General features: G+C 37.0%; 1 protein-coding gene across 1 annotated transcript in view; it reads left to right on the forward strand.

Annotated features, from left to right (window-relative positions):
* GADL1 (glutamate decarboxylase like 1) overlaps positions 1–21687 on the forward strand; it is a gene marked incomplete at its 5' end in the record, with an annotated part of 152348 nt that overhangs the window by 37406 nt on the left and 93255 nt on the right. The window contains 3 exons of the mRNA XM_084247508.1: positions 3105–3221; positions 9068–9132; positions 9695–9776. Of these exons, the coding sequence (XP_084103634.1) occupies positions 3105–3221; positions 9068–9132; positions 9695–9776 (264 nt within the window). The remainder of the gene's footprint in view (positions 1–3104; positions 3222–9067; positions 9133–9694; positions 9777–21687) is intronic.

Raw genomic sequence — 21687 nt, forward strand, 5'->3', positions numbered from 1 at the left:
TTCAGTATGTCTGTAAAAGTTATGGACTCCCCTTTCTTAAAAGAAAAGAACATGATATACTTATAATAGTAATTTCTTAATGTCATAAAATATTCAGTCCATAATAAATTTTTCCTTTTGCTTTTAAAAAATAATTCACTTGTATGAACAAGGATTCTAAAAGTCCACATTTTCCATTTAATTAATTCATCACATAAATCTTGTTTAATCTATAAGTTCCCCCTCCTTCTTTTCTTTCTCCCCGCGATGGATTTGTTGAACAAACCAAGTCCTTTGTGCTATAGTTTTCCACATTACAGATTTGGTAGATTATTTCAAGAATCTAAATGCTCCCCTCTCCTCTCCCACCCGACTGTTCTCTATAGTTCCTGTACATTGATGGCTGGATTTTGAGACTCAGTGAGATTCAGATAGCAATTTTTACAAAGAAGCCTTCAAGGGGGCCAGGGGGCAATTTGTTCTGCCACTGATGACACTTCACGTTGTCTTTGGTGAGGACATTGACTGGTGGCTTCAGGTATTGACAGCCCACCTACTATAGACTCCGCTTTGGCCCCACGCTTCATGGATCTTGCTGCCATTGATGATCATTATCTTGATCCATTATTTCATTTGGTGATGCTCTAATTCATTCTCTCATTCCTTCTTCACTTATTGGCAGCAAACTACACGGAAACATACTCCCTCATCACAATTTGGTTTTTCCAAGGAAACAGTGGACATAGGCAAGACAGGCTATCTGTTTGGAACCCCCCTCCTGACTTACCAATTTTCATGTAGTGAGTTAGCTGCCTAGCATCCCTTAAAGAGGCCAAACAGGTCTTCTCTTTTTAGTATCATTAAGAATTTGTTTTCCAGCATATTCAATGTTTTCTATTCACTATAGCCTTTATTATAGTCATTGTTCAATTTTTTGTTTGTTTTGACAATGAATGTACAAGAAACCGACATATCCTAAAAGTTGAGAACTTGAAAAAATAAGTTTTTTTAAAAGTGAAAATTGCTTTAGGCACATTTAAAAGTAGGTCAGTGGGGTTAGAGTTGGTATGTCTTCTCAGTCTTCTTTCAAGTGAGTTAAAACTTGAGCCAGGATTCACCAAGGACAAACCTTGCATCTGTTCTGAGATAATAATGCCTGATGACTAGTTTATTTCTCTCAGTAGCTTCAGATCTAGTTGTTATTTCAAGCTTTTAACTCACATTGTTACAGATGTAGGGAATAGTACATCAGCTTTTCTTTTTTTCTTTTTGCTGGAATTCAATTCCCTGGCCAAACACAATCCATTAAAAATCTGTTGAGTAATGACCTTTGCTTGATGTCATTACAAGGAAGGTGAAAACCACAGAGACATCAGAGGTTCTACAGTGCTTATGAAAAGATAAAACGAGTATACCCGCTGCATATTTGGAAGTGTTTTTTTAATATAAGTGTTCAAAATGACAGAATTTTTAAGGGAAAACAGCTCATCAGCAGCACACAATCAAAACTGTTTTCACTGAATTTTCTCATTAATAGCCAGAGATATAAAGAAGGAAAAAAAATCTGAAAGGTCAAATCCAGATCACAACAGTTTAATTTCTGGGTCTGATATTTATAACTAGATTGTTTGAAAGATGCAGAAAACTCATTAATAGTCTATAATCACTTGCATAGATATTTTCTTACAAGTATCAGGTTGTCATATAGTTTATGAGGAAAACCCAAACCATTGAAGATATCTTAAATGGTTTTAGTAAATTTATTTTCTCTATTGGTTTTAATGATTGGTGTGAATTTGGTCTCAATTCATTTAGGTCACTTACATGATGAAGACATAATCTGTTGGTAATTGTGTACATAGAAGATTCTCAAAACCTGTGGTCCCCAAGGGCTCTACTATCTCATGTCTCTGCCCTAAGACATTTGGGGGTATCAGCACAATCATTTCCCAAAATGGCAGATGGATTCCTCACATAGCACCACTTTCATTCCTGTGCATCTCAGTCTTTACGATGGACCAAGTGTCCCATCTTTCTGCCCCACTTTCCCTGAGAAATAGCTTCTGACTTTCAAAGTTTAGCTAAATTGAAATGATTCTGGTTCTACAGCACAAACCCTTGCTTAAATATGACATGACGATAATAATGCAAGAAGAGCTGCACTTCAAGATAAAACTGAGGAAAAAGATGACTTTATCCTAAATGGAGGTAAAATGACTTATATGGGCAGTAACATTCTTCCTTTGATTCCTCAGGTGCTCTAGAATCATAGGATTCTCTTTGCTTCCCCCAAGCCCCACCTTTATCTGCATATTTTCCCTCCAGCAACATATCTCTGCTGACTTTCCGGGATGGACTACCTGCACTTGGTTGCCATAAAGTCCCTTATGGGCCAAGGTGACTGCTGGCTTGGCTGGAATCACCATTCGTGCCTGCGTGAGCACTCCCATGTGCTCCTTTTCTCCTCTCTTTCCACTGGTACTTATTTATGCTGTAAGATGCAGCCACCAGTTGTTTGAACGGCATGATAAGACTGAGGCAGTCTGTCTTATCTAGTACATTCTAATGATTTCTCTTTTGTGGCATCTGTTTTGGAGAGTACATCCGGTGAGGTTACCTTATCACCTGTCATGCCACTTTGTGCTGAGTACATTCTTTGTTCTGTAGCTGAAGTTGCAAGAAGACAAACAGACAGGCCCACGTATTCTGTCTTCCAGTCATGTCCCTTCTTGCTTTATAGACGGACAAAGCATTGGCACTATGGAGACCCCAATGAATATCCCCAAGAAGGAGTTGGGAATCAACCAAATGCCATTGAGGTTAAGGTTATTTACTCTCTACATGGATAATTGATAGAACAGAAAAAGACAAAAAAAGAAAATACAAGTGAAAATAGTGAGGATGCTTATTGAGTTGGGACCAAGGACTACTATAGTCATATCATTTCCGGTTCCTGTCACCTTTTTATCATGACAAGAGGTTATATAGGGCAGTAATTTTGAAGGAATGATCATCACTAAAGAAACCAAATAAGTGCCAGGCAGCATAACCCTTGTGTTTCCAGCCTGCTCAGAACAAATTCAGTGGCAACGGTGACAGTCCTTGTGTGTGGGTCCTTCTCACAGGGAGCAGCGCCGTTTCTTGTCTGTGCCACGTCTGGTACGACCGTGCTGGGAGCCTTTGATCCCCTGGATGAAATAGCTGACATCTGTGCGAGGCATGGTCTCTGGCTTCATGTGGACGTAAGTTCATCTGGATCATACATCTTAGTTTTCTAGTCTGTGTGCGGCTTGGGTGGGATGTTTTTCATCTTCTCAGAAGCTAGTTGTGAGATCTCCAGCTACTTTTTGTAAGTGTGCATTTCTAACTGAGGGAAATAAATACATCACTGGCTGTAAAATATAAAGATAAAAATTATGAGACTTGATATAATTTTTTTTCCGTTTTTTGGATCCCATTTTATTTCCTCTGCTCCCATGAACCATTGTCTTTGGTGCCTTGAGTCTACTGCTGTTAAAGCAGCTGGGGTAAGGGTACACTTTTAACTACAGAGTCAAGTGACTTTGCTCTAGGGGTTCTGATCTGCCTTTTCTTCATTGTGATGTGGGCCCTTTGGACTCTTGTTTCTTCACTTATAAAGAGGGACGTGGCTGATGTGGTCTGTAAAGTATCTTTGAACTCTAAAATTAGGTAATTTCAATCAGCTAGAAAATCCAAAATGCCACATTACAAAATTACTTACTATAATTAAAGCAGGTTTGATCTGGATCTATCACAGATAATTGAGAGGAGTTGGGATAACTGATATTCTTTATACTTTTCTAATTAAAAAATGGCTTTTATTTCTAATTAATTTTATAAGTCCTGAGGTGGTTCATAATACAGTTTTCCTTAATGAAAGGTAACTCTTAAAATTTACTTTTCCAGGGTCAAAAATTTGAATTCAACCCATTATGAATGCTCTTTTGTTTTCTTTCTTTTCTTTTTGGTGAAACCAGGAGTTAATGCATTTGATTCAACCCAACAGTAGGGTCTTGAACATGCTGATGAGGCTTTAGGGACTTTCTTCTGATAAGTGAGCTGTTCATAACCTCCTCATAACAAAAAAAAAGTCAAAATTTTTTACTTTCTCAACAGAAGGTAACTGAGCATTTGGGGGACACATTACATATAATTTTATAGTTTGGATGATTTTATGCTTCTAAAGTAAAGTGTAATAATATGATATGGAGAGAATTTTTTAATGCTCAAGGCTTTCATTAAGTATATGGTAATATTTGGTAAAAGTAGCAGTAATATAAAGCTCACTAGAGTTAATATGCCAATACTTCAGGTAGATTATTTGTAACTTCTTTAAGTGAGATTGTAGTACTTTATCTGTTCACATTTCAGCTTCTATCTTATAGACTTATATTTTTTATAAACTTGATTTTTATAGACTTAGAAGTGTAATAATACATTATACCCTAAAAGATAACATAAAGTGAGTAATTTTTTGTGACTGTGAAAATAGGGGGAAAAATCAAACACATCAGCAGTTATACTTAAAAATTCTTCTCTCATAAAAGAAGCATCAAATATGGATTATAGAGTTTATGTAGAACAGAGTAACTACAGCATTTTCTAAATTGGGAATGTTATTAAGAGATTTATGGGGCTTAGAGAGAATTGTGATTTATAAGTATGCATGAAAACCTCTCTAGATTTGCCTAAAAATTAGAGGTTGCATTTTCAAAAGACATACTTCATAAAGAAGCATTTAAACCACACAAATTATTTTATTTGTGTATAGTAGTCATCTGTGAGTGTCAATATTACTAGCTTCAAATTGCAACAGTTTCTCTGATCTATGAAAGAAATTAACTCTAACATTGATTCAGTGTTCACTCATCTTTAATGTCACAGGCATTGAATCTGCTAATAAAATTTTATACAGGAGCATGTAGCCTATCTTGAAGAATCTTTATATGCCTTCTGTAGTTTATTAATTTTAATGATAAAATTTAACAAAGTTGCAATAATTACTTTTACCTGTTGGACATTTCCTAAAGGGTATTTTATTTTATTTTTTTAAGATTTATTTATTTATTTATTCATACAAGAACTGGGGTACAGACCAGAGGTGCGGGGTGGGGTAGTGAGAGGATTCACCAGAGACAGAATGGGGAACAGAACAGGCAGACTGACTGAAATACACTGCTGAGGGGAGCAGCAGGCAAGTCAGGAGAGCTCTGCTACACCATGTGGGTTGCTCCCTTGCAGGCTGGGGATTGAACTTGTGCTGCAGAGGCTGCAGATAGCTTCATAGTGCTGCACTTAACCCCTTGTTAAACATCCTTTAAACTATTACAACTGTTGCTTATTTTTTTTAATGTAATTATGATTGATTGTTCTGGGCTTTAAAAAATACAACCAAGTTGTCCTGTACACATCCCATAATTTATTAAATTTAAGATACACTTAGCTTTTTACATTTTTTTTTAAAGAGTTGAGGACTTTTTTTTTTTTAAAAGATTTATTTATTTATTTATACAAGCACTGGGTACAGTCAGAAGCGCGGGAGGGTGAGAGAATTCACCAGAGCCAGAGCGGGGAGCAGAGCAGGCAGAAGGACCAAAGTGCACTGCCAAGGGGAGCAGCAGGCGGCAGGAGAGGTCTGCGCGCCATGTGGGACCCTCCTCTGGTGGCCGGGGAGCAGCTGGGGATTGAACCAGCGCTGCAGAGGCCGCAGGGCAGCTTCGCAACCCAGTGCTCAACCGCTGCGCCAGTGGGGAGGCCCCTAGCTTTTTACATTTTTAACACTTCTGATATTTGTTAGTGGGACACAAAAATAGTGGCTTTTACATGTGATAGTGTCTTACATTTGGTTAATAACATGCATTTTAAACAACTGAATAATAAAAACTTTAGTTTTGTTAAAAGTTTGTCTCCAGGCCTTTTCTTCCTATAGGAAATTTTATTCCAGCCTCTGCCTCAGACTAAGATGTGAGGCTGGGCCAGCTTTCCACTAAGGCAGAGGTTGTGGCTGCAAAACCTTGAGCTACCCACAGGGCTGCCTAGAGACTCTTATTGGCTCTTATTCCGAGTCCCAGCAGAGGTAGTAATCAGTGTGTTGAAAGTCATGGACTTTAGATGCTGCCCATCTGCATTCCACCCCTGCTTCCACCTCCCTTACAGAATCAGTCTCACTGTTAATTTATTAACTAATTAAATAAAGGGGAGGAAAAGGTAATTAAGATGGTAACCATGGTTCCAAACTCTAGCACTAGCCCAGCAAGTAATAGTTCTTACTGAGATGGAAAATACAGCTCCTTTGCCACCATTTAAATGATTGCTTTGATATTTTTGCAAGTTCTGGAGTTAAGAATTTTGAGAGCAAAGCTAGTAGAAGCGGAATATCCACAACAGAGGTGCTGTTTTTCCTCCTTTTAGCTCTTTTGAATAATCTATTTGTGAATGAACTGTTCCTAACTGTGTGCTGAGTTACTCTGGAAGCCATTGGGCTAATGCCCTGAAAGAGTTCATATGACTTTAAAATTTCAATCCAGCTCACTAGGATTGGGGGATATTATTTACTTTGGTGTGGTGAGGGGGAGGAAGAAGAAGAGGATGGCACAGGAGACCTGAAGGGGTAAAGATCTGAAGCATAGAGTGTAAGGCAAGGACTGAAGGAATCAATGAGCATGGCTGAGTCTGACAAATTCCTCTAGTTGTCACTGTACATTCTTTTTTTTTTTTAAAGATTTATTTATTTATGCATGCAAGAGCTGGGGTGCAGGCCAGAGATGTAGGGACTGAGAGGATTCGCCAGAGACACAGTGGGGAGCAGAACAGGTGGATCAACTGAAATACACTGCTGAGGGGAGCAGCGGGCAAGACAGAGGTCTGCTGCACCCTGTGGTAGCTCCCTGGCTGGGGATCAAAATTATGCTGCAGTGGCTGCAGATAACTTCATAGTGCTGAAGCTTAACCTGCTGCACCACCACGGAAGCCCCTCACTGTAGATTCTTAATGAAGTTGATGGATAAGACAAAGAAAAATAAGCAAGTTAGCGTTTAGGGTGTATAATGGAAGTAAAATAATTTGACATTTTTATATATAACTCACCTTAATGTTCGTGAGGCTCAAGATTTCAAAATCCCTCTCTGGAAATCTTCTATTAGTTGAGTGGGAAAAGGTCTCCTACCTGTGAAAGGCAGTTCCCTCTGTAGGTCAGCCCGAGTCACACTTGCTCCGTTGGGAATGTCGCTGGCAGAAAGTACAGCAGGAAGGGGACTTGACTGACCACCCCAAGTCACCAGTCCCTTATCTTGAATTTGGGGGATTTGCATGCATACCACCAGTAGCTCAGACCTGTGGAACCTCATGGGGTTATTGGAAACTCCAGTTTGTGGAAGCAGGGCTGGAACTCAGGTGAGGCAAGTGAATTCCCAGGGCTCAGGTGAAGAAGTCATTCACTCCTGGGGTAGTGGAGGTGCCCAGCTCTGACAGGGAGCACCTCTGCAATTGCGCCCCCTCTGTGACCCACTCACAGCATCCTGGTCCCGGTTTTGAGAGAGAAACATTTGAAGTGACCTCATTGCTCATTAATGGGCACAGCTTTTGTGATAGTTTGAGAATCTCATTTCCTTCCATCTTCCATATTCCTGCTGTGCTCAATCTTGCCACTTCTTGCTATATATGAGTCTTTCTTATCTTTCTAACGGCTATACTAAGAATAGATTAAATTATGCCAATATCCTAGACGTCTTCTAAACTCACTTCCTGCATAGAGTACTCCTCTAACCCTCAACTCTGCATTCTGTGCACTACCATTTGACCAAATAAATGCTCACCTTCCCTAAGTTGTGATACTATCTTGAAAAAAAAAAAAGGGCTTTGGCTGAGAGCTGGCTTATTACCTGTGAGATTATGGACAATTTACATACCACCTCTGAACTTCAGTTTTTCTATAAAAAATCAAGGTGATAATTCCATTCTTAATATAATTATGTGTGGTTTAAATAACATTGGAGGGCCTCTCTGGTGGCACAAGGGGTTAAGACACAACCCATGAAGCTATCTGCAGCCACTGCAGCATGAGTTCGCTCCCTGGCCAGGGAGCACCCACATGGCGCAGCAGACCTCTCTGACTCGCCCGCCGCTCCCCTTAGCAGTGTGTTTCGTTCAATCTGCCTGTTCTGCTCCCCACTCTGTCTCTGGTGAATCCTCTCACCCCCCCCACCTCTGGCCTGTACCCTTCTTGTATGCATAAATAAATAATTGTAAAAAATAACATTGGAGAGCATTCTACATAGCCCAAGCTAGTCCTACATGTTCTCTCATTGCAGTCAGTCCTCACTACCCTGTAAGTTAAAACGCTGTCTTCTCAATATTAAGAACCAATATGACGTCCTTCCTCCCTTTCCTCCAGACTTATTGACTATGGGACTTCCTTTCACTTCCTTAGTCTGCTCTCCCATCTCCTTCATTCATCTTTACCTTTCCAATGAATGACTTCCCAAATCCCAAGCATTTCTTCTCCCACGCTCACATTTTTGATATGCAAACATTTCTGAAAACTCTTTAGCTGAAGAGATTTATTTTTTCATTGATAGGAACCATTTCCATCTAGCTCATCCTTGTTGGTTATGAGTTCCTATAGTCCCTTCCGGCCACCTTTTTTATGCAGAATGGCCCATGTGTCGTTTTTGACATTTGTATATTGTGTTTGCTATTTAAGGATATTGTCTATTTTAGATTCTAAGACTGGAGAGTGTATGGAGTGTGTCTATTGGAATTCTTTTCATCTATTCACAAATCAAAAGGTTAAAATACCGATTTCTTTATGGCGTGTGGCTTTAAAACCTAAAGGTCAGTGGAGGTGCATCTGTTGTGATGAGATTCTGCAGGTCTGAGTAGAGCCCCTGAGCAAAATCTCCTAGAGTCCAAACTGATTAACATCAACTTAAAGTGTCAAATAAGACAGTTGCCACTAGGGATTTTCTATGACAATGGACTGATGAACAGATAACATTGAAATAACATTATTTTGGTATATGTCTGTGTATATCTATATCTATATATATATCTATATATGTCTCAACAGGCTTCTTGGGGTGGCTCAGCTTTGATGTCAAGGAAGTACCGGAAGCTTCTACGTGGCATCCACAGGTAACAATAGCTGTAATGTAGTTTCCCAGGCACATAGCAAGGGAGTCTTGCCCACCTATATCAATATTTTGAAAGTAGGCAAAAATAAAAGTAATTGTTTTGCTTTTTAAAAAAAAAAAAACAAAAAAACAAACTTTTGGACCTCCCTGGTGGCGCAGGCAGCTGAGCACAGCGCTGTGAAGCTGTCCGCAGCCTCTGCAGTGCTGGTTAGATCCCTGCCGGCCTCAGAGCAACCCACGTAGCGAGCAGACCTCTCCTGTCTCGCCTGCTGCTCCCCTCAGCTGTGTACTTTGGTCCTTCTGCCTGTTCTGCTCCCTGCTCTGCCTCTAGTGAATCCTCTCACCCTCCTACGCATCTGGCCTGTAGCCCGGCTCTTGTATAAATAAAATAAATCTTTAAAAAAAAAAAACATTTAAAGTCCCCAAACCACGCATACAAAGAATCCTGTAGGACACTAACTTGTGTATTGAATGTAGATGCTGCAAGTGATAGAATTCTTTCTGCCAGTAGAGACTAACTGCACCCCCTCCCCACCCTGCCCTTTCTTTGTTGAACAAAACAGAGCTGACTCTGTGGCCTGGAACCCACACAAGATGCTGATGGCTGGAATTCAGTGCTGTGCTCTCCTTGTAAAAGACAAATCTGTGAGTTTTCCTCTTGCAGCCTTTGGGCAACAAGGGGGTTAAATTCCCATGTTTTCAGAAGACCCATTTTTGCTTATTTTTTGGTACCTTGGAGCAGATGTGGATGATGCTTTCTGGTTAATGTTGGTATCATCAGAAGGGAAGATAAATTGGTCTAGATAAAAGATCCAGTGTTTCTGCTCAGGTAATTTTGTGGATTTGATTTAGGTATTGTATAATCTCATTAGTTACAGCAAAATGGTTGCTCTCATTCTCATTTGGATTATAGTTTGAAACTCAGTTTTAAACATTGCCAAGATTTTTTTTTCTCCTTGATTAAGTCTGGGATTTAAGTTATCTTGAAACTTGTGCTTGCTGAGAAAGTGGAACAGATGTGTGTCATACATTAAATTGAATGCTTAACATGCTTAGCTGGAGCTTAACAGGCCGTTTATATGGGAAGATGTTAGTTCTGGGCTGATCATGGAACACTGATTTATTAGGGGATTGCCTGTCTCAAGTGGTTGGTACTTAACTTCCTTTGGAATGCAGGGGAGAGTTAGGGACTAGTCTGTATTACTGCGAGGCAAGTGGGAAAAGAATTAGGAGACTCTTTTTGGCTAATGGTAGAGACCCTGTGTTTTCTGTGGGTTAAATAAGGATCCTTGTGGGAAGTGGCCCAGGCTGGGAAGTGCCACTTCATTCTTAGAAATGCCTTCTCAAGATCTGCATGTGGCATGTGGGTGATCTTTCTCAGCCATCTGTTTACATTTTTTTTTTCCTTAGGGAACTCCCTCTGCCAATGCAAAAGTCATTTTCTCTTTTTATGGAATTTTATCTCAAATGAAAACCACATGTAAAACTTGAAACCTAGTCTTGCATGTGCAGAGAGTTACAACTCTCTTTTTAAAAAATTGTGATGTTTGTGTCACAAATATTGGGGCCTTGTGTGTTTCAGTGTGACCAAATTAGAATGTCCAGCAGAAACTACAACAGGTTCTACGTCTGAAGATACAAACACTTTCAGAAATATGAATCTACTCCTTACTGTGTTGTTAGGTTGTCTACAGTTGAGTACAGTTGACTGTATTCAATGCCCTTTAACTTTTTTTATTTGTTTTTAAATTGTAGAACAACTTCATGTTATAACTGAAAGGTATTTTAAGATGACTATAGCATTTATGAACCAAAGACCATACTCAACTTGCCCATAGCTAAATATTTAGGATGAGCAGAGTTAGGGGTCAGTGAGGGGTAAGTCTTGGGCTCTAGTCACAAGAACAAAAATATGCCAGGCATCTTTTTTCAGCCAGGCATTTTACATTTTCTTTCTCCCTAATCAGCTAGTCTGAATGACATCTCAACTATTGGTGTGATGCTTTTAGGAGTGGAAAATTTAAACTGAAAATTTTATGACTACACTTTTACATAGCTTCCTAGCTTTTATACATTTTCTTTTGAATGATATTTGAGTGTTTTAGTGAAGAATTGATTTACATTTATGTGCTTGAGGCAATTTAAAATTTTCTGGATCATCTAACTATATAACAGGGGTTAAAATTTTATATTTTTAAAGGAATCCACTCCTGGATCTCAACAAAAATAATAATACCCATATCTACTCACATGGCAAGAATTAGGAGTTTAGGACAATTGCATTCATTGTGCAAAAGAATTGAGCACTTTCAAAAATTGCCTATTTATTTTGGATGAATGACTAAACAAATTGACCAGAATAGAAAACTCAACTATGAGATTTGAGATTTGATAATCAGCTGAAGAAATTTTGTGCTAGCTGTTTTCTGTCTCATTTGTACTTATTTTTCTGCCTCTATTGTTCTCTTTCATGTTCATTTGTTCGCTCATTCACTCAATCAACCAACACTAACTGATTTTCTATGTAGCCCAGACACTGTGCTGATTCTTGTGCTTATAAAGTAGTCACATGCTCCATAATCAAAGAGCACTTGTAATCTCAGAGAAGACAATTGATCAATTGTACATATTTAATTCTTTAATTACTATTTTTATAAATACTCTGAAGAAAGTGTTAGACACTGTTGACTACATGTATTCTATAGTCTTTCATACCTCCCTTATACTCATCTAATCAGTCTCCCTTGTAGCTGAGAGTCACCATATAACACAGATAAGGCCAATATGATGGAGAGGGAAGGTAATGGGGGCTCTTGAGAAGGGTTTGACATTCTGCCAGAGGTGATATACCCAAGAGGAGAACATTCTTCCACCCTTTCTACCTTGAAAACAGTTGTATTAGAACACTGTTCATGGCAGAGCGGGAAGAGAAAGTCATATTCTCTTGGGTAATGACTTTGAAATATTGCACTAATCCTGGAAGTGCCTGTGATTTGCTTGTGCTATGAAGTTAAAAAAGTCTTAATTGCTAAAATTATTTCCATTGGGTAATCTTTTACATGCAGCCAAAAGTACTCCTATCCTAACTGATAAAACAATCAATATGGTGCTCTAAGAATGCAAAGCAGGAAGGCCTGAGATATTCCAGGTGGAAGGAAAAACAAGCACAAAGTCTTTAAGTAGAAAGGTCCTTTTTGTTTTAGAAACAAAGAAATTGATTGTTGTTGAAGTACACAGAATAATGCTAAAAACTGGCATGAGATGAAACTAAAGATTAGATAATGACTAGACTATGCAGGGACTTAGAACCTATTTTAGTGATTTTAGCTTGATGAAGTTCAGAACAATAGAAGAATTTTAAACCTTGGAGTAACCCAGAGAGACATTAAATGGAAACACTGAATTGGAGGTAGCAAGAATGGATACAAGGATAAAAAATGTCTAATAGTATCACAGCCAGACTTGATGGGGAGGGGGGAGAATACAAAAATATGATGAAATTTAAGCTATATTTATAATTTTTATTGAGGTAGCATTGCATTATCTAAGTTTCATTTGTGCATCATTATACATCAATATCTATATATTCTAGATATTCTGAAAGTCCAGTTCTATCCTTCACTATATGGCTGACTCCCCTTTAAAAGTAATTTATACATCTTCTTTTTCCCTTCCCTACTGGTAACATTAATTTGGTCTTATTTTCTAAAAGTCTGGTTTTGTTTTATTTAGGTTATTCCCTTTTTGGCTTTGTTATATGGTATATAGTGAAATCATGCCTTGTTTGCCTTTCTCCTTCTGATTTATTTGACTAAGTGTAGCTCTTTCTCTGTCTACCTCTGTTGTTGCAAATGGCAGGATTTCATCTTTCTTTAAAAGCAAAGTACTGGGTTCCCCTATATTTCTGCTGTAAGTGAAACCATCCGATATTTTTCTTTTTCCTTCTGGATTATTTCACTGAGCATAATTCCTTCTAGTTCCATCCATGTTGCTGTGAATGGCATGAGTTTAATCTTTTTTGATTGCTGAATAATATTCCATTGCATATATGTGCTACATCTTCTTGATCCAGTCATTTATAGGGGAACCCAATAAGACATCAGTGTAAAAAAATAATAACAGTACAAAACACAACAAAGCAAAAATGGACAATTATATATCAGAGACATACTGGAGGGGAGGAGGAGGGAGAGGGATAAGAGGGAGGGAGGTAGGAAGGAGCACAGTGGACTGAGGTGATGGTACATGGGTGCATTGGTGAGGGAAACTCTATGGGGACTACACCTGAGGGGGTGACGGGAAGCAGATATTGTTTAAAAATGAACAATGATGTAAAAACAAACAAATAAATACTTTATGGTAATAAAAATAAATAAAACCACACACAAAAAAATAAATCAAAGCAAAGCAGTATTCCATTGTGTATATATACCACATCAAGTTATATTTTAACTGTCAAAGTGCCAGGTTTGAATAATCAGTTACCTATGGGATATGAGGAAGAAGCAGATGTCATGATTGACTTTTACACTGATACAGCCACTGAGTGAATGGTCTTATTTAAGTAGATGACTGCTGGAAGAGATTTAAGAGTGAAATATCCTGATTTTGGCTTTGACTGTATTGAATCTGAGATTCCTATGAGGAATTCAAGTGAAGATGTCATGTATGGAGTTGACAGATGGACCCAAATCTAGGAAAAGTGGTCTGGGCTGGAAATGTTTATTAGGGAATTATTGCTACACAGATGATATTTGCAATCATAGGAGTAGAATGCATTGCCTTGGGTGGAACTGTGATGTAAGAAAAGGATATAGAACTTATCCCTGAAGAACTTGAGTCTATAGATTGTATGAAAGAGGAAGTATGCCCACTGAGTCAGAATGGCCAGGAAAGTCATAGAAAGATTACATCTTTAATCCTTTCTATTGGATCTTCAATGTTACCTTCTTCAGGAAGAGTTCCCAGGCTTATCAAGAGTTTCCTTCCAAATTATCCTCAGTGAAATAAGCCAGAAGGAAAAAGAAAAATATCGCATGGTTTCACTTATAGTAGGAATATAGGAGAACCCAATAAAACATCAGTGTAAAAAAATAGTAGCAGTACAAAACACAACAAAGCAAAAGCGGACAATTATAAATCAGAGACATCCTGATTTATAAGGATGGAGGCAGGAAAAGGGGAGGAGAGGAATCAGAGGGAGGGAGGGAGGGAGTAGAACAGGGGACTGAGGTGATGGTGCACGGGTGCATTGGAAGGAAACTCTATGGGGACTGCACCTGAGGGGGTGGGAGGAAGCAAATATTGTTTAAAAATGAACAATGATGTAAAAAATAAAAAAATATTAAAAATTTAAATAAATAAAGTCAGGCTACAATTAGAAAAAAATAAATTAAAAATAAGAGTTTCCTTCCTCTAAAATGCTCATCATGATTTGTAATTATAATTTCTCATGTATTACCTTCCTCTTCCACTAGAATGTAAGCTGCATGAAGATAGGGTCTATGTCTTTATATTCACCACTGTATACCCAGTGCCTGGCAAGGATTTATTGAAAAAGGAAAAAAAATTCACTGAAAAATTTAATGATTAAATAACTTAAAGATCCTCAGAAATAGCTGCCTTCCTGTTGGCAATAACTAGGAGTTTCCAGTTTCTCCTGCAGCCCAAATTATTACTTTTGAGAACTCTGAGATAACAATGATTAAAATTATAGCTGATGAGCCTTATTGCTTAGATCCTAACAAAAGGCTTGAGCATGCCTCCAGCGGTAATTGATGAATAGTGATTTTAATTTGGACTTACTTCTGCAATTAATGTAAAGGGATAACTCTAGTTAAAAGAAAGCAAATTACTTAGTGAAAATACTTCTGTGAAGGGAAAAACTAATTCCCTAATTTGTACCCTCAAAGCCCTGACATTCACAGTGCTGTTTTCCTGATTGACTAACTGGTGGTGTTTGCATTTTTAATTTCCTGTATGAGGGAAGAGGATTGTTTCAGAAATGAAGCAGAGCTGTTGCTTTCCAAGTTGTACAGTCTCTAACCTTTTTGCATCATATAGATAAAAAGAAAATCAGTAATTTAAAAAACACGAAATTATAGATAGTGGACTTCAGATGTAAATGCTGGATCTACACGACTGTCTTGGATCAAAGGCAGTTTTGATGTTTTGATCTAAAATAAAAGGCAGCATATTCTATGGATCAGCTGCATAAATGAAGTAAAATTTCAATATTGCCTTTTTGATTTTTTAATGTTTATTTGAAGGAATTTTTGCTTTTAAATAGCCTGACAGATATATGAGAACATGAATATGCTAATCAGATGTCTTTTTCAGTATAGATTATTCTTCACTATTTCTGCCTTCCTTTATTATCTAATATAACAGGGACTTGCTGTTTAACCTAGCAGCCACAGAAAATTTAACAGACATCTTTATTTAGAAAGATTATGCATATTTTTGTCACGTATACTTCTATACGTTTGTTTCACAAGTAATTCATATTCATCATAGACAAATAGGAAAATTCACATGTGGAGAAAGATGAAGAAAAAGAGAGATGGGGTGCAAATATCTGAAGATATCCTTTCATATTTTTCTTTATGCATATATACATTCAAGTGTATATATGTGCATATACTTCATCTAAAATATTGTAACATTTCAATTTTAGCATGCCTTTTCTGTTTAACAAAATTGCTAACGTTGTTCCATGTCAATGTTTTCTACATTTTAATAGCTACATAGTAATCTATCCTTTTGATATACTATAATTATCTTAACCATCCCCTTATTACTGACCAATTAGATCTTATTAATTCTTGGCTATTACATCTTTCATTGTTTAGGAGGCTAAATCTCTGCATACATCTTTTATTCCTGCCTTAGATTAAATTCCTAGAAGAACATGATCATCTTTCATCATGCTTTTAAAAAAGGTTTCTTTTCTTCCCAAATTGCTTCTCTCTCACTAACAGAGTATGAGTGTGTGTCTGTGTGAGTGTGTGAACTTCTGCCATATCAGAGTGTATAGATTTTTTACTTAGCTTGACAAGATATTTATACATCCACACTTATAAACACACCATAAACATTTTTATTCTTACTTATCTATCGACATATGACACCTTTTTCTTGGGGATCTTATTTGAATAGGGATATTGACATGGAATTCTGGAATACCTAGGTTTCAAATGTGGGGTCTTAGAGATAAGCTTGACCTTCTTTTCCCTTCATCTTGATTGTAGAGGAAGAGAAGAATGTAGTCCCAATTTTTCTTTCGAAGGAGTAGCAGGAAGAGGAATAGGAAATTCATTCAATGAACACTTGCTTATTGAAGGTGTGCTTCTTTCCCATCTTTGCCTCTATTTTGAGTAATAATTGATCTTGCAAATGACAACTATTGATAATATATGCCATTTTAAAAATGCATGCAAGAAAACAAATTTACCAGTGAAACAAAAAGAGGTGTCTGCTTTTCTGAGTATTTCCTTTTTAGCTCTTGTTTTCTTCATAGGATCCCTATAGATGTGCCATTAGGTGGTTTGAAAATATTGGACAATCTGTTCATCAAAGAAATTTTCTTTCTCTCATGCCAGCGAACATTCACACTGCCTCTATATACTTACATTGTAAATTTCTGTGGAATAAAAGCCTCCTAGCTAATGTAGCAGAAGAACAGGGAAGGTATTTGTTGAAAACTTAGTAGAAAAGAAGCATTCAATTTGAAGGAGAGACATCAATCTCTGTTGGATGCTGCCAAATGTATTCTCCATCTCTTGGATGCTTTTTCTTGAGCTGGGAAAATTTTTCTTATGCTTTTTAGCAAAAGAATTGTATAAAACTAGCAGAACTCATCAAATTCATGGTTGGTAAATAGCCCTTTTAAGAAATTCCCATTTTTTAAAAAAAATTAGAATCAGTAAAAGTTCATTCTATTTTCATGAGACTTCTGGAAATTTGTGCAGGTGCATGTATATATATAAATATACATCACATTTATTTAAAAACCCATCAGTCATAGCAAACACCCCCTGTTATGACTGCTTTCCTTCTCCATGAGGTGAAGGGATATAATAACTAATGTTAAGAGTTGCATATGATGAAAATACATTGTATTTCTCCATCAAACAAACCAGTAGAGTTGGGTTTTAGCATTTATTTGTTGGTATTACGATTGTCATTGACTTGTGAAAGAGGATTTGTGTTTTTTTAGATCCATGTTTCCTATCACATAACGTACTAATTTTATTGTGCACTGTGTCTCCCAGAAATGTGTTATTGCATAACGCTTAGTGTACTGCCTGGTTTCAATTATTAGTTGCCATCTACTCGTAAATGGGCACAGGTTCCAATGCAGGACTTGAGCAGGTCACCATTAGGACCTTTCCACAGCTTCTGGACTCTGTATAGGAGATTCTGAGCTATTGGAGGGCAAAAGAGTTCTTATTCAGTAGGTGAGTAGGTGCCATATATATAGCCCCGCTATTTAGAACAGCATGGGGCACTCATTAATATTCAATAAGTGTGTTTCCTGAAGTGAGCTGAATTTGTGTTTCTCTCCAATATCATCAAATGGTAATTTGTTTAATTTTTTTTTTTGCCTAACATATAAAGTGTTATGTCCTTTACCATAGCAACCTGATCTTATCAAGTCTTTAAAAGGGTCCCCAATTGGTCACACATAGGAATTTTGTTTTTGACAGGGTGTAGAAAATGTTTGTCTTCTCCATAATGTTTGATATATCCATTACGTCTTCCTAGCCCACTTCATGTTGGTACTTAAAAAAAAGTCCTTAAACCGTGCCAACATTTGGCCTTTTATCTACATGCTTCGGAGAGCAACAATAAATCAATGACTCATGATTTCCATTTTCAGAAACCATATTGTCTTTCCCCTACAAAGTTATTTTTGTTTTAGTGTCTAATGATGCTGTTCTTTATTGGAGACTGGACAAGTGGAAGAGATACTTGCTTTTCTAAAGCTCCCTGGGTCCTCTCCTGACCCCTTCTAATGAACAGGATGACATTCACAATCTGCCAGTGTGCTGGTTGTGGTTGTTTTTAATGTTGGAGGCAACATCTTGGCCAACAGCTTCCCAATTTCATCCTTGAGTTCATTCAAAACTCTTGGGTGACTGCCACCTGGTCCTACTGCTTAAGCTACATTTATTTTGTCAGTTTGACTTAGATGAGTTGGGGTGTTGCCCATGAATAGATTTAACATCTCCTGCCAGTCTATTTCTGGAGATTCCTGAGATCGTGGGAATCATTCTGATATTCTTCCAGGTGAAAGCATTCTCTATGGAAGCCATTCCATTTCAGGTGAGACTCCAGCCCTTGATACTCTGCCAGTCATCTTGGAAGACTTCAGATTTTCTAAAAAATGGCCAAGATGAAAAAAATATGAAATTCTACTTTTGTGTCCTTTTGTCATCTCTGATTCAACAAAAACTAGCAGTTGAAAATATCCCAGAAAAAAAAGAGTCTATTTACAGACTGTTTTCTTTTTTTGTACACTACCTTGGTACAAGCCTTATTGGGACACCCTAAAATAGGAGGGCTCTAGAAGTTAAAACATAAGGGTAAGGGTAAGGACATAAAAGGAAACCTGGAATGAAGCTAATAGAACAATTCATGCCATAATTATGCTATTCTAGCCTTGGTGGTAGAGTAAAATTTGGTTTTAGCACTAAAAAAAAATTAAATGTATTTTTTTTTTATTGAGGTAACACTAGTTTACAATACTGTATATGATTTGGTTGTATAAGTTCATACCTCTTAAGCTGTGGGTTATCACACCAGGCTTACATCCAAAGAACCCATCATGAATTGCAAACATCTGCCTTTTAGTTTTTATTTATTTATTTTTTAAAAAATATTTATTTATTTTTACAAGCACTGGGTACAGTCAGAAGCACGGGAGGGTGAGAGAATTCACCAGAGCCAGAGCAGGGAGCAGAGCAGGCAGAAGGACCGAAGTACACTGCTGAGGGGAGCAGCGGGCAGCAGGAGAGGTCTGCGTGCCATGTGGGCCCCTCCTCCGGTGGCCGGGGAGCAGCCAGGGATCGAACCGGTGCTGCAGAGGCTGCGGGCAGCTTTGCAATCCAGCGTTCAACTGCTGCACCACCAGGGGAGGCCCCTGCCTTTTATTTTATTTTGATTTTTTGCCTTTTATTTTAGAATTAACTCACTGTGACAAGACTTTCTTTTCCATTTATACCTTCCTGTGTGATGCTTGAGCTCTTTTTGACTTCTTAGAATAAATTGTTCAGTTTGTTTTCCCTTATACATTTTTAGTTGTCATATTTGTTGTTTCCTAAGGAAGATATTAAAAAAAAAAACATGAGTGACACACCTAATTCAGCTTTCTACTTTACTGTTTCAAGGCCATAAACTTTCAGGGTGTCAGTTTTTTCTTCTGAAATTTTCTTCGATAACAATTCAAAGTGTCAGTATAATTCCACGTGAATAAGAGCAGTCTTCGAATTTTGTAAACAAATCACATAGAGATTATTTTACATTGACTTTCAGTAATTATACTTAAATCTTAATTTGTACAGAAATTATTAGGAGCATATAATAAAGAAATTAATTGCAGAATGAGTGGAAAAGCAAAATCTTTATAATAGTCACCATACATGCAAATACATCTATCTGTCTTTGTGTACCCTCACACAGCAAACATACATGTCTTTAGGTTCTTCTGTTGCTGATGGAAAAATCATAATTTAGGGATTTAATAATTGCAAAAGAAATTCAGTATATCATCTGGTAGCTCATTATGAGGGGTTATTTGGGAGTTCAGAAGAGTATATTAATTATAAAATTCAAAATATAAAATATGCATAAAATGTATGCATAAATATACATAAAATCATAGGCATAAAATATAAAGTATGCATAAAATTAATTATAAAATTCAAAATACAAAATATACATAAAATGTACAAAAGTGCCCAGTTTATTACTATAAAAAGAATGATCAGACAATTTCCACAGATTAAAACAAAGAACTTAACCAGAGACCCAGAAATCATGTATGTGCTCCTTTCTGCTGACTTCTTTGCTTTTCTCTATAGCTATGTATCCTCAAAAAAATGTAGCTTAGTCTTTTTAAAATTTGTATTGGAATTATACAATAGTATAATTGTATAATTATACAATAGTACCTCTTTGGTCTAGCTTTGTTCTAGTGCTCAAACTTAGCATGCTGTGGCACAATCTGATATTTTTTAAACTGTTTTACACTGTTCCATATGAGTTTATCACAATTTGTTTATCCATTTTACTATTGATGGTTATTTGGGTTATTCCAATTTTGGGCTTTTACAAAAATTTGCTATGAACATTTTTGTGCACACATCTGCATTGTTTGATATACTCCTAAGATCTTAACTGGTATAACTTTTCTTAAAGACCATATTTAGGATTTTCATAGTAAAGCAAAAAAGGTAGCATAATCTGTTAGACTGCTTTTTTGAAAATATCTATTTCCTTGTCAGAAGTTTTCTTTCAGAATTTGTTTTTTTATTTTTTTGCCTTCTGTTGTTTTGTATTAGAAAGTTTACTGATAAAACTACTTTTTCTTTGGCTTCTTTTAAAATTTTCATGCTTTCTTGATTTTTTGCTGTTTATATATGATGTTCTAAATATAGGATTTGTATTGTTTGTCTTGCTTTGGCTTCATTTGGCTTCTTGAAACTGTGGATTTATGTTTCATAATTGTTAAAACTATCCATTTAATTAGTTTCCCTCCTTTTGTCTTTCTCTTTTCTGGCAGGCCAATTACATGCATGTTATATATTATCTGTTTCTTCTTTTATTCTATTTTGTACGTATTATAATTTTGTCCTTCTGTGCTTAATTGTTGACTTTTTAAGACCTATCTTGAAGTTCACTCATTCTTCCTTGGGCTGTGTCGAATGTGCTGTTAATGTCATCCTTTGAATTTACTTTATTATATTGTCTTTCCAGTTTTACAATTTTTAATTGAGTCTTTTTTCACATATATAATGTCTGTAGTTTCTTGTTGGCATTTTAAGATCATCCTTCATCTCCATGAAAATTGTTAGCACGTATTTACATTCTGCCTCTGTTAATTCTAATATCTAGATTCCCTCTGGTAATATTCTTAGTTTATTTTTGTCTGTGATTCCTGACTTTCATACTGTCTAGAGAAAAACCTCATAATCTTTGATGCTTACTGAATATTTCATTTGAAAAATTACCTTTAGGATTCATTACTTGAGGTGAAGTCATCTTTCTTCAGAGAGGATTTTATGTCATTCTTGTGGTCTAGAACCAAGGCTTGGAGTTTTTCTGGATCTCCAGAGTATCACCTGTACCTCTATTTCTGGGTGGAAATTTTTGGGCCCTAAATAAGAGAAAAGATTACTTTCCACCCTTGGTTACACTGAACACCTAGAACTTTATTTCCTGAAGTCCTTGAAATGCCCACTGGTGAGGAGGTCTGCACAAGCATTGGCCACACTCCCCACTCTGGCTTTGTCTTACTGTCCTCCCTCAGTCTGAACATCCCTGGGGTAGAAAC

This window comes from Talpa europaea, assembly GCF_964194135.1.
Source record: "Talpa europaea genome assembly, chromosome: 11".
NCBI lineage: Eukaryota > Metazoa > Chordata > Mammalia > Eulipotyphla > Talpidae > Talpa > Talpa europaea.